This window comes from Leucopleurus acutus (genome assembly GCF_964270905.1).
Source record: "Leucopleurus acutus genome assembly, chromosome: 2".
NCBI classification, from domain to species: Eukaryota; Metazoa; Chordata; class Mammalia; order Artiodactyla; family Delphinidae; genus Leucopleurus; species Leucopleurus acutus.
This window is the reverse complement of record NC_139143.1, coordinates 181,638,375-181,652,519: the sequence shown is the minus strand read 5'-3', so window position 1 is coordinate 181,652,519 and position 14,145 is coordinate 181,638,375. Positions and strand designations below refer to the sequence as shown.

The window sequence follows — 14,145 nt, the reverse complement described above, 5'->3', positions numbered from 1 at the left end:
AATGTCCTTCAGTCTTGAGCACTAACTCAGCCCTTATGTGGTACTTAAATAAAAATATTGAATTACAGTACACATATTTTGTTAAGAACATGCCTACCTCTTATCCTGATGCTATGATGTTAAATTGTCCACCACGATGAGAATCGTTCTTGTATAAAGTCTATAAATATAAGACAAACCCCAGTTTAAGGACCTGATTTTGTTCTGTCCTGTTTAGATTTGTGTTCTCTGATAATTTAGTGGACTTTGTAACCTGCTAATTAATCTTTTTTCCTTTGACTGTTGTTCTATGTAGAGAAAAGCGGTAAAGAAACTACCTCACTGGGAATGTCATCATTACCAACTTCAGATGGATTTAACCATCAAGCCCATCCTTCAGGACAGAGTCCTGAGATTGGTAATCCTTCACGTCTTGCTCACTCTGTCTCTGCTTCAGTCTGCCCCGTTGAGCCCAGCGACCCAGACAGCATTGAACCTAAAGCTCTGAAGGCTTTGAAGGCTTCAGCTGAATTCCAGGTAACCTGTGAAAAGAAAGAACATCTTCCTCTACAGGATCTTTCTGATTGTGCTTCTTCAGCAGACAGTGCTCCAGCAGACCAGAGGCCAGCTATGCCTTTGCAGAATTCACTCGAAGAAGCCATTGTTGCAGGTAATCTAGAGAAATCTGCTGAAAGAAGCACCCAGGGCCTCACATCTCATCTCCACACCAGACAGGAAGTTAGTTTATCTGTCACTGGGATGGAAGAACCACAGAGGCTTAAAGATGAAAAGGGTTGGCATCCAGAATATCAGGACCTGAGTCAAGCGAGTGGCCTTCAGCAGCATGAAGAACCGAGGACTGGACAGCATGAGGTTATACGGCAGAATGCTCCCCATGACCGAGCACGTCTCTGTAACACAGGGGACCTTGAACTTCTTGGAGAAAGGCAACAGGATCAACAAAGAAGTATTGGTTCGGAAGCTACGATGGAAGGAGACAGGCTAGAGCAGACTGTGGACCTTCCGGGTACAGAGAAAAATATTCTACCTTCAGGGTGCTTTGGCTGCTCAAGTTCAGAAACACTTATGGAAGTAGATATAGTTGAACAGTCCCTAGCTGCTGTGCTCAATTCAGCAGGTGGTCAGAATACCAGTGTCAAGAACATCAGTGCATCTGATCTCACCTTAGATAATCCCTTGATGGAAGTAGAAACATCAAAATGTAACCCTTCCTCTGAAATTTTGAGTAATTCCATTTCCACTCAGGATTTACAGCTTCCAGAAAGTAATGTTGAAATGTCTGGAACAAGTAAAGAATACGGGAGTTGCCCCTCCTCTTTAGTAAGTCTCTGTGGCAGTTGTCAGCCATCTATAGAGTCCACAGAGGAATCTTGCTCGTCTGTAACGGCAGCCTTGAAGGAACTTCATGAACTTTTGGTCATTAGTAGTAAACCAGCTTCAGAAAACACATCGGAAGAAGTTATCTGTCAATCAGAGACAGTAACTGAGGGCCAAACAGGTATTAAGGACCTTTCTGAGAGATGGACCCAAAATGAGCATGTTACAGCTACCCAGAGTGAACACTGTTCACAGGTCTCCTTTCATCAGGCCACATCTGTAACAGTGAAGACAGAAGAATTAACATACACTTCAACTGACACTGGAGTAGAAGATGAAGAAAATATTAACTTCAGGGGTCCAGGTGACGGCGTATTAACTGATAGGGAAGGTGTCCCCAAGTCTAAGGAGTCAGTAAATGAGAACAGTTCTGTCACTGTAGCCTCAGCTGAAACGTCCAATCAACTACATTGCACCTTTGGTGCAGAAATTTCACCCAGACTTTTAGCAGGTGCGGAGGATGCACTCAATCAGACTTCTGAGCACACTGAGTCCTTGTCATCCAGTTTCATATTGGTTAAAGATTTGGGCCAGGGCACACAGAATCCAGTGACAGACAGGCCTGAGACTAGAGAAAATGTCTGTTCTGAAGCTGCAGGGCCACTTCTAGAACTCGTACCACCTACCAGCCAGCCATCATCAAGTCCCTCCTTTCTTGCACCATTAATTTTTCCTGCTGCGGACATTGACCGGATTCTCCGTGCCGGCTTTACTTTGCAGGAAGCTCTTGGGGCTTTGCATCGAGTTGGTGGAAATGCAGACCTTGCACTTCTTGTTTTGCTAGCAAAGAACATTGTAGTTCCTACATAACCATGGAAAAGTGGGCTAGACCATACTCCATTCCCTTACAGAAAGCTATATATTTACACATACACACTCACCACATATACAGTATATGTAGAAACCTGCAAGCAGAATGTTGAGCCAGATTTTTTTTAAAGATTTTTTTCGGCCAAAGTAATTTATGATCTCTTGTCTGATGAATTTGTCTATTCTATTTGTTGAAATTTGGGCCTTTTTAAATGTATTGGCAGTATGTGCATACAGGAGCTTTTTATTAACATTAAGATGATGTATTCTGGAATGAAATCGGTGGTTTTGTGTATAGCATACCATTTTAGAATGAGAGTGAATGCTTTAAAAAGCAGAAGCCGTGAGAAATCCCACCACCCGTGCAGCTAAAAACAGATCAACTTCATAATTTGGCTGTGTCTGTGCTGTAGGCAAGGTGTGGCTTGTTGACTCAATTTTTGGTTTACAAACTTGATTACATGGTTTGGTGTTTGGAATCATACTTAGTGCTTTATGTATTATGATTCATCAGTTGTCACAGGAAATTGAAGAATATCTCCTAGAGTGGTATGTTTTTATTCGTGTGGTTAGGACTTGACATTTTAATGGGATGAGTTGGGAGGGTTTAAAACTTGGGCTGCTTTGTACATCACAGGCTGCTGCATGGATTGCCAGATACCTTGGGTGGGATACTGTGAGGGAATTAACATTAGCGCGAACCATGGTGCTACCCAGATTTAAAAAAAAAGAAAGAAAAAACTGTAATTCCATTTGCAAATGTCATGGTGATGTTTCAAGAACTGTGAGTGAAAAATAGTGGCCTGAACACTGGAGTTAACTAGTGACTGGGTTTGGTAGCATCTCACTGATCACAGCTCAACCCTTAATGACTAATGATGAGCTTATGTTCAGCTAGTGGGTTGGTTGCCAGCAGTTTACTTCCTTTCCAAACTCATCTTCTTCTAGGAAGTTCTTCTAAAGCTCAGTTTGAGCTGTGATCTGAGTGAAATATTCAAGTGTGATAAATAACCTTGTCACTGGTTTATCTTGGTGCTTGGAATGGTCAGTGTATTTGGTGAGTGTCTTTCATGGCAGTGGAAATAGTAATTGGAGTTTCTGACTCAAGTGGCCTTGGTAGAGTTTTCCATCCTTTTCTTTCCTCAGGAGTTTCTTTTTTTAAGCAAGGTTTCGTCATATTTGTGTTTACACATGTCAAGTTAGAGTGGAGCATAGTATATAGATGTATTTATTGTGGCCTTTTTTTATATGAGGACTAGCCCTTGGAAATCACTGTCCTGTGGGCCCCACTGTGCAATAATTCTACTGGGTAGATTTTAGATACTTTTTTTCGTGGAAAATAAACCCTCTTAAGTACCTAGCAGGAATCTGAAATCTTGGTTTTATTGAAGAGAATTTTGAGAATGATAATTCCCTATTCCAGGTTATAATTTGCAATGTGTTTGAAACAGAAGCTTCAAAAGGGTGACTTGTGAACTTTTAACTTTAAGTGATTTTTGTCTGAAGTCTTACTCTCTTTAAAAGCTTATTCTTTCTGTCAAAATTCACGTCATTGAGCACAATCAAAATGGAGGCTCATATCTCAGGAGTTTTAAAATTTTTGATTTGGGGGCACTTAGACATTTCTTTTACCCTATTCCATGTTCTTTCTTTTAGCTGTGAGGTTCGTATGTGTGTTAGGAGCCTGAGTGATATGGTGGAAAGTTGCATAGATTCCTCATGACCCTCTGAAGTTAGGGAATGGTTGACAGAAAGAGTTGTAGTTTACTGTGTTCAGAAGGGCGCTCAGAACAGGTTAGCCAGATTGTCTTTAAAGTGTTCTTTTAGACGATCATGTGCTGTAGATCCTTTTGCCTGCCCTACACCAAAGATGTAAGATGCACTAGGAACCTGCTTATAGGATTTCTGTCAACCGACTCTCAGAGCTGTGACTGTAATTAAGTAGTGGTGCTATGATTGAAGCAAAATTTAGTAGCAATGCAATGGGCCCCTGATTTGCATTATGGGTATGCTTGGGAATTTATTCTAAGCTTATAAATCTTTAGGGTCACAAAGTGGGGTGAGTATAGGGTTACAAAGTGGGGTGAGTCTATGACAGTAGACTCCTCCCAAAAGGCCTTCTGTATGAAGATGGGCCTCAGAGGTTTTTTGTACTAGCAGTTCCTCTGACTACTCTTCAGAGGCTTGGCCACTGAATTTTCACAGTGTGGAGATTTGGGAGCCAATCCCAGGTGGGATATAGAATATCAATCTGGAAAAGGTTTCATTACGATAGCTTTTATTGTATGTATATGGATATTTATTTCTAGGAGAAAATTGGATAGGCCTATCGTTGTACATGTATTCTTATTAGGAATACTTTGAGCTTAACCCACTTGCCAAATATGCTTGTCCTTTTTCATCATTTATCTTTCAACTTATAATTGCTTTTGATTTTTTTTTTTTTTTTTTTTGCAGTATGCGGGCCTCTCACTGCTGTGGCCTCTCCCGTTGTGGAGCGCAGGCTCAGCGGCCATGGCTCACGGGCCCAGCCGCTCCGCGGCATGTGGGATCTTCCCGGACTGGGGCACGAACCTGTGTCCCCTGCATGGGCAGGCGGACTCTCAACCACTGCGCCACCAGGGAAGCCCTGCTTTTGATTTTTTAAATCTTCCTGTCCATCGTTTGTATGAAAGTAAAGTTGTTGACATTGTCAAGATTTTAAATCATTTTTAAATTTAGCAGTTGTAAAACACAAAAGGAATTCAGGAACATGACACTAGTGAACCTTCATTTTCAATTTTTATTCAAAGTGCAGAAATTAGAGATTAACTTCTCCAAGGATAGGATAAAATCATTGTGAACTCCTCTGGTTGCCAACAGAACTGATAATGGCCAGCCATAACCAGTAATGGGCTGCTTTACTGGATAGCTCCTTTGCCATAACCGGTAATGGACAGCCTTGTGGTCAGCACGTACCTCCAAGGGTGGTATCTGTTTATTCACCAAAGAGAGGAGAAGATTTACCTATATGACTTCTGCAGTTTCCCTTTAGTTGGTTCCTATGTATAAGAATGTGCTTGGTAACCAGACAGCTATACCTAGGCTATAGATTTTGCCGTTGCAGCTGGTAAGAATTATTTCCACTCGTACCTCTTTAGGCATCCAGACATCAGCCAGTAGCCTTCATCCCACAGTTTGGGCTTTAGCTATTAACATATAAAGATTACCAGTTGCAAAGGGAACTACATAGATGGTGAGTGTGTATGAAAACTGTCCTGCCTTGCAGCCTACAGAACTTTCCAGAGCTCCTTGTCTCCATATATACTGAAGGGAGACACACACCTTGTATTTTTTCCCAGAGCATTTCTCCAGTAAGAGAGTTACATGGAAAGATATATGAGACTTTGTGTCACTGATTCTGTGATAACCAGCTAAGGTGGAATCTGCCTGTTTTTCCCTTAGCACAGCTTACTATCCCTAATAAAAGCCATAAAAATTTAGTTGGTTTAACCATCAGTTCATGTGTATATATACATGTGTGATAGATATCCTACAGTTAATTTTACATAGATTAAAAAGCAAACAATTTTTATATCTACAGATGTAGTCTTCAGTTATGATGGTTTTTATGTATATAAAAAACAGCCTTGCAAGTAACTGGCCAGAAGAGTTGCAGTACATTCTGATTTCCTTTTCCTATCTCTTTGCTACCTGCAGAGAGTATAAGCAGGATAATTGAACTGCTGCATATTTCAAACTAGTTATCAGTGGTGACATATCACAAGAGAAGCTAACTGGATTATGCGTTCTCTAGCACAGATACCAAAAAGCCAAATATCTCCTTTGAATTTGGTGACTTACTGTAGTCCACGGCTGAACTAGAAAGAGACAGAGTTCTTAAGAGTTCCCTTCCGAGAAGATGAATGTTAACTCAGTTCTGTAAGATAAAAATAGCTTTCTTTTTGAAAGATTTAAAAATGCCAATTCCTGTTAACGAAAAAGTAAATTCAAAGCATGTCCTTGAGAACCAGAAATGTAAAATCGTGGCTCAAATTCTCTACCTTTGTGGTCCCTCGGTGGATGTTACTAGGAGTTCATGGAGTAAATCAAAGAACTTAGGGGAGGAACCTTTGATATGCTTGATTTTCTCCTGTGCCTAGTTTCTCCAAATAGCAGAGGCATCAAATTTGGGTGGGGAATAAAAGTGGAAGGAGGGGGGCAGCAGGGAAGTCTGAAAACGGCTCTCCTGGAGATAGGCATGCGTGGAGTGGTCCTAAGGCTCACCTTTATTGTTGGTTGAGAATTATTCTGCACCAAATCGTTAGATTTCCCCAGGTAGAAGGATTATGACACGGCTTTTTTGTATCAGGTATACCCCCAAAAATGGTTTCTAAGCGTTTATTATGTTCTTTGTGGCACTGTCAGTATTGTGGTGAAGGCAGAGCAGAAGTTCAAGAAAATCTTATATTACAGGGAACGTTTACTCTCTTGAAGGCTATGCAGTTTGAATCTTTGAATAAGAGTTCATTATTCAGTCAAACATTAAGTGCCTGTGTGCCAGGTACTGGGGAGCACTGGGGATACAGGAGTGACTAAAACAGACTGGAAGCTGCTCTTGTGAAGCCTTCAGTCTAGTAAAGAGACATGAAACAAATTTTAGCTTCAAGTGCAAGATCTATTTTTGCCTATTAGCATCATTTATTTTAAAAGTCATATTAGGATGATTTGGTTCAAATTCAGAGAAAACTGGGAAAATCAGGCTCAAAATGGAATTAGATGCTGTGAACCTAAAACTGCTCTAAAAAAAATATTTTTTAAAACGTGGAATCGGAGAAACCAACAAAAAATGTTCTAACATTTGGTAGAAACACTTGAAGAGATCAAGGATTCAGAAATCAACGTATACTGTTGGTGGAGGGGGAATTAGGCAGGATAGAAGTGCAAGTGCAAGTAAATGGAAGATGACCTAATATGCACCAGTGACAGTCAACTTTTCCTTCCATCAGGACCTCCTTCCATGCAGGATAGAAATACGGAGTGTGCTGCGGCATCCTTCCCACTCCCCCTCTGAGCACGGCTCCTCTGGAATACTAACCATCTGGGCCAACAGAACTTAGCAGAGGATTCTGGGGGATTTGCTGTTTTAAAGCAGCTGAGTGCAAGATGTGAAAATAGGAATCAAGAGCAGAAAATGTAGCAAGCAGTGGTTCGGGGACTGGATGGTGGGCAAAATTTATTTACAAGAAGATTCAAGGCTCTACCTAATGCTTCTACAGGACAGCTCCATCAAAAGGACATTCTTTAACCCATTATTGAAAACATCACCGTGTATGTAGTAATCCTGAAGGATACAGGTAGAATTTCTGGACCTTAACTGCTAGTGACTTCTGAGGTTTACAGTTAGAAAACTCTCACAGGTTTATCTGTTATGTATCGGTGATTGGTAATCTAGACCCTCTGGGGGCTGTGAAAGGTGAGAGGATATAGCAGATAAGATTCAGAGCACAATCTTAGGGAATGAAAGCTACAGAGAAAATGGTGCAAGGGCATAGGAGTTAGAGGATATTTCTTTTACCTAAAAAAAGTTAAGCAAACTACAGAAGACTTGGGGTGGGGGTGTGGAATACAAAATTAGAATAATTTTTACAGAATTATATTTCTTTGAATACGTACCATAGGAAGGTTTTCATTAGCTGACTTGGGGAAGGGGCATGCTGGTATATTTTTTTCCTGGGAAGATGCATGACTAATAATAAATTATTTTGTTTACCATGAGTTTGTTTTACGTACAACTCTGAATGATGCATCAGTGACTTAAAGAAAGGTAGACCTCTGTAATTTCCTATCAGAGGCAGTCACATCAGTTTGTGTCTAGATTCCTTTGGTCTGAGATTACCTGATGCTAACCAGACTTCCATTTCTTTCCCTGAAGGCCCCACAGCTTTGAGTTTATGCTTCCCATCTGAGACCTTTCCCTCTGAATGATAATATTTCCATTCTCTATTCTCCTGATCATCCTTTTGAAATAGTTCTGGTGATATACTCAGATCAGTGTATTTGCTTTTTTTTACTATGCGCTTACAATGAACATTGACTTGCCCATTTTTATTCAAAGTTTTATTTCCATGGCAAGTTGGGCTAATGGGCTTTGCACTCAAGTAAGGTTTGTTTACCAGTTTTGTAGCCATATTTGGCAAATTTTAGCAAATAGAAAAAATCCCTCTTTTCCCCTTTGTTCTTGGCAGTCGTACTTTTATTGCTTTCCTGATTTTTCTTTAAGCTTTGAGGCTACTTCATCTTACAAGAGCAACTAGGCTGATTGGCAAAATAGGCTTGCCAATCAGTAGCTCTTTTACTCCCATAATGCTTTGGTTTTGAGAGTTGGGAAAACTCTGAGAACTTAAGGGAACCAAACTCAGGAATCCCACAGTTGGTTGCATTGTGCCATTGGTTTAGGGGCTAGACATAGGACCTGTCTGCAGCTGAGTGAACTAGATGAATTTGGGTTTGAGTTTTTGTCAGATACTGAAATGTAAGTCAGCCCTAAGTAATCAAAACACTTTATTTTCTTTTTCTTTTTTTTTTAATAGGAACTTTCTGAAGAAAAAGTGATGTGTAAAACATTTGATATTTAAGACAATAAAGTTTTTATCATAAACTCTTGTTTGATCAGTTTCTTTTAAATTGAGATGGTTGGTTACTTTTGTCCTTGTCTCTGTCTCCCTGCCCTTTAAATAACTTATACCCAGGCACTGTGACTTGTGGCCATGAACCTGAACGCCAGAAGAAGTGGGCATCTCCAAGCCATTAGTCACCTCCAGATAAACACTGCAGGAGGCCGTGGCCATCTGCTGATGTGAAATGTCTGCACTTGGTGACTGCACAAGCAGTGGATGCACAGCAATAGGAACAACACTGGTGACAGGGTGTTGTGGTTCAGACTAGTCTCTAGAGCTCGGCTGCTCGGGTTTGAATTCCAGCTTTGCCACTTGCTAGCTGTGTGACTTTGGGTAACTTGCCTAAACTTTCTGTACCTCAGTTTCCCTGTCTATAAAATGGGGGACTTTTGGGGTGGTCATAGGGGTTTGTGAGTAAGTTGGAAACACCCTGGGATGTTAACTAGTGTGGAGTTACTGCTTTGTGCATGAGTTTGTGCTGTGGGGCCTTTATTTGAAAGGATTTCCAGTGTACATGGCTCAGCTTGTATATACAGGGAGTAGTTTGAACAAATCCCCCCGTGTTCTGTTATCTTTCCTTGCCTTTATAAAAAGAATACTGAGAGCAAAGTCTACTTCTAGTTGGAGGTAAGAAGTACTAATTATTTTGCCATTGTTCAGATCTCAATCTTTTGATAATCAGTTCACTTGAAATGAGATTTCTAGTACTTGATAGAGTGGTAGGAGATTGTGAGACATTAGTTATCGGTGGAAAGAATTTCGGGTCCTTGGCACAGAGAAAGGGGAATTCACTGCATCTTTATTTAAAGAAAAAAAAAAGGTTTAAAAAGTATCAGGGAAATAAATGCTTTGGGGGATTTATGGCAGGAATCTATGTATCTACAGCTTGGAGGAGGAAAATTTAAGAAAAGGGTAGGATATACATTTAAAAATAGAAATACAGAGAAATGGGAAAAAAGACTTCAAAAAAGAACATAGTTCTAAATTTCAGAATGTGAATTAAGCAGAACATATTGCCATGTTACATAAAAGCGCTAAACTGTCACCAGATACTGCTTCCCTGTTCAGAACTATTAGTGTTCTAATGGGATTAACCAACTAACTATACCAGTCCTTATCTATGGACTTTTGTCCTTAAAAAAAAAAAAAAAAAAAAAAAAATTAGGGCTAGGGTGGCTTGGTTCCTCCTAGACAGTTACTAAAAGCCAACATTTTCCCTGTTCGACTGCAGATACCTGAAGTTGAAGTTCCCTGAGCCAGAAATACTTCCCTGCCCCAACCTGCTCCTCTGTGTCTTTCCCTGAGAAGTAAATGGCAACTTCACCCTTCAGTTGTTCACTCAAATGTTGACTCCTTTCTTTCACAACTACGTCAACCCATCCTAAATCCTGCTGGCTCCACTTCAAAATATATTCGAAATCTGATCCTTTCTAGAACCGTGGTCAAGGCACCATCACCTCTTACCTGGGTTATCGCATTAAGTCTCCTGCCCTTGTCTACATGATGTTCTAAGCACAACAGCCAGCATGATTCTGTTAAATCCGATCACACCTCTCCTTAAAACCCCTCAATGGGCCCCCATCTCACTCAGGATGAAAGCCAAAGCCCTTATAATGCCTCCAAGGCCCCTGTGTACCTCTCTGCCTTCACCTGCCTGCCTCCCCCTCACTCGCTCAGCCACCCTGAACTCCATATTCCTCGAGTTCGCCATGCTCTCTCTTCAGGGCCTTTGTATTTGCTCTTTCCATGGTCTGGAATGTTCTTTTCCCCCGAACAGCTTCATGGGTTTTTCTTTCACTTCCTTTAGGTCTTTACTCAAATACCACCTCGGTAAGGCCTTCTCTGTCTACTTTATCTTGTCACTTCCCTTCATTTTTCTGCTTAACACCTACACTACCTACCATACTCTGCATTTCAGTTCTGTCTCATATTATTATCTTTCTCCCCCATTAAAATGTAAGCTCCATGAGAGCAGGGATTTATGTCTCCTTTTCACTGCTATCTCCCAGTGCTTAGAACTTTGCCTTGTGCATAGTAGGCCCTCAGATATGTATTGAAGTAATAAATCTGTAAACAGCGTCATGCTTCCACAGTTTATCATCTCAAAGGCCCATAAGTAGAGTGACAAACTGCCTGAAACCCAGCCAGGTCACTGAGGTCAGTTTTCAGGTTTAGGGATTCTAGCCCAGGATGACTGTTGACCTTGAGTTTAACGTGGATTTTAAAAGACAGATGACAAAGAATTCCCTGGCTGTCCAGTGGTTAAGACTCGGCACTACTGCCGTGGGCCTGGGTTCAGTCGCTGGTCGGAGAATTAAGATCCCGCAAGCTGTGTAGTGCGGCCAAAAAATAATTTTTTTTTAATAAAAAATTTTTAAAAGGTGGATGACATTCTGAGGTTAGTAAGTTTGCAGGCTTCCATGTGAGCTAGTACTTTTTATCAGACCCACATCTAAGACTAATCTGGACATTGGCAAACAGCACCTCTCTGCTAACGGTTATACAGACTTGGGCCGTAATTCCTCATCCATTGTCTTCCTAGAATAGAAAAGGCCCAAATCAGATGTAAAGAGAAGCAGCCTTATATTTGGCTCTAGTTCTCTTTCTGTGCTTTTACTTCTAAGGCCAGCTAAAAATTTTTCTGCATCCCTATTGAATTAAAAATTAAATCAGGGACTTCCCTGGTGGCACAGTGGTTAAGAATCCGCCTGCCAATGCAGGGGACACAGGTTCGAGCCCTGGTCCAGGAAGATCCTACATGCCGTGGAGCAACTAAGCCCGTGTGCCACAACTACTAAGCCTGTGCTCTGGAGCCTGTGAGCCACAACTACTGAGCCCACACACTGCAACTACTGAAGCCCGCGCGCCTAGAGCCCGTACTCCGCAGTAAGAGAAGCCATCGCGATGAGAAGCCCACGCACCGCAAAGTAGCCCCCACTCGCCACAACTAGAGAAAGCCCGCGCAGCAACAAAGACCCAACACAACCAATAAATAAATGAATTTATAAGAAAAAAATTAATCAAAATACTACTCAATAAACATTGAGTATCATGTGCCAGACACTGAGTTGGTGCTGTGAATGCAGCATTGCATGAACTAAGCAAAGGTGCATATTCCCATGAAGCTTATGCTCTAGCAGTCTCTTTGAAGACTGACAACAGACAAGAAAATGCAGATAGTAATACATTCTACAATGAAAATTTAGTAGGTCGGTGTGCTATAAGGGATTAGAGGCTACTTAAATATGGAGTAATGAAGGAGAAAGGTCTTCTGAGAAGCTAACATTTAAACTGAGACCTGGCTGGCTAGGCTCCTGCCAGGTAAGGATTTGGGGTGCACTGTGTTAGGCTAGGCTGAGGGAACAAAGAGGCCAAAAATTTCAAGAATTTATTACAGAGTTTTTATCTTGCCTATGCTATATAGTCCAAGACAGGTGTTCCACTGGCTTAACAGTCCAGCCTGGAAGTGCATCACTTTATGTCTGTTCACATGCCATTGGCGAGAACGTGATAAGGTAGCCAGGCCTGCTGCAAAGAAGGCTGGGAAATACAGTCTAGCACTGCCTGGCTACAGTGCTGTCACTGTGGAGCGAGCAGATTTTGGTGAACGGCTAGAGGCTTCTGCCGCCCTGGGGAAGAGCTTTCCCAGCAGAGGCCCTCAGATGTGAACACACAAGCTTGTTTAAGAAACAGAAGGTTGGTGGGAGCTGGCACACACCAGCGGACAGATTAGGAGATGAGTCAGGCGGAGAGGCTGAACCAGATCAGCTCTGGCCTCGGAGGCCAGAGAAGAGTTTGAATGTCATTCCAAATGCTCTGACAGGAAGCTGTTGGAACCTTTGAAGCAGGGAGGTTGAATGATATCCCAATTTTCACCAACCCATCTTGCTGGCTGGACAATAAGGAGAAAGGAACTGGATGTTCAACATTTTTTTTGTTTTTTGGCCGTGCCTCATGTCTTGAGGGATCTTTGTTCCCCGACCAGGGATAAAAGCCAGGCCCATGGCAGTGAAAGCACTGAGTCCTAACCACTGGCCCACCAGGGAGTTCCCAGATGTTCAACATTTTAAAATAAAATCCCCTAGATTAAAGCTGCCTTGTTTTGGTTTCCACAGTCCTGGAGTTACAGATTGTTGGCACTTGCAGGTGCCGGAGTTAAGGTGTGGGAACCTGGACCATTGCTGTTTTGTACAGTCAGCCCCTCCTCCCTCCCCTTCTCAGATGGAGAGCACCTTCACAAGGCTGACGGCCAAGGAAATATTTACTCCCTCCTCTGGAACTATAAATATATTTGCCTTGAGTTGGGGAGAGGGGAGGAATTAGTCTCTTAAACCATCCTCCACTTCCAATTATCTTTTTCTTTTTTTTTTTTTTTGGCTGCGTTGGGTCTTTGTTGCTGCGCATGGGCTTTTTCTAGTTGTGGCTAGTGGGGGCTAGTCTTCATTGCGGTGCACGGGCTTCTCATTGTGGTTGTTTGTCTGTTGCAGGCTCTAGGCACGTGGGCTTCAGTAGTGGCAGCACTAGGGTTCAGTAGTTGTGGCTCGCGGGCTCTAGAGCACAAGCTCAGTAGTTAGGGTGCACGGCCTTAGTTGCTCCGCGGCATGTGGGATCTTCCCGGACCACGGATCGAACCTGTGTCCCCTGCATTGGCAGGTGGATTCTTAACCACCGCGCCACCAGGGATGTCCTCCAATTATCTTTTAAGAGGAAGTTGCTGGAATTTGTTCTTATTTTTTTCCTCTCTGTGGCAGTACACACCTTTGGAAAGAAGAGTAGAGGCGACCTGGTGGGCCAGGTCTGTGGTAGTTTTACGACCTCACCTGCCTTCCCTACTTCTTCCTTCATCTGACGGTGTTCAGCCGTAGGAGATTTAGGTGTGGACAATATTTTTTTTAAAAAAGAAAGATCATTTTTCCTGTGTCACTGGTTTGGAAACTAAGACAGATTTGTCCGAGGCCCTAGAGTGACTCAGTCGAGGCTCTTGATGCCTCAGAGTCTCATGCACTTTCCACATGATCAAAAGTCTTGTGCAATAAATGAATAGGTTTCAATTTTGAACTTAATGACTCGCAATACCCAGACTGATGGGCACTCTGTTTTTTTCTCTTTCTTTTTCTTGTTTATTTATTTATTTATTTAACTTTTGTCTGTGTTGGTTTTTTGGTGCTGCGCGCAGGCTTTCTCTAGTTGCGGTGAGTGGGGGCTACTCTTCGTTGCAGTGCTTGGGCTTCTCACTGCGGTGGCTTCTCTTGTTTCAGAGCACGGGTTCATGCAGGCTCAGTAGTTGTGGCTCGCGGGC

General features: G+C 42.1%; 1 protein-coding gene across 1 annotated transcript; it reads left to right on the top strand.

The window, feature by feature from the left end:
- Window positions 1–327: 327 nt before the first annotated feature.
- On the top strand, window positions 328–9,071 carry RSC1A1 (regulator of solute carriers 1; the record flags this gene model as incomplete). The annotated part of the gene is made up of 1 exon (XM_082833953.1): window positions 328–9,071. One exon carries the CDS (start codon window positions 328–330, stop codon window positions 2,185–2,187), a length of 1,860 nt encoding a protein of 619 aa, XP_082690079.1. The 3' UTR covers window positions 2,188–9,071.
- Between the last annotated feature and the right edge of the window lie 5,074 nt (window positions 9,072–14,145).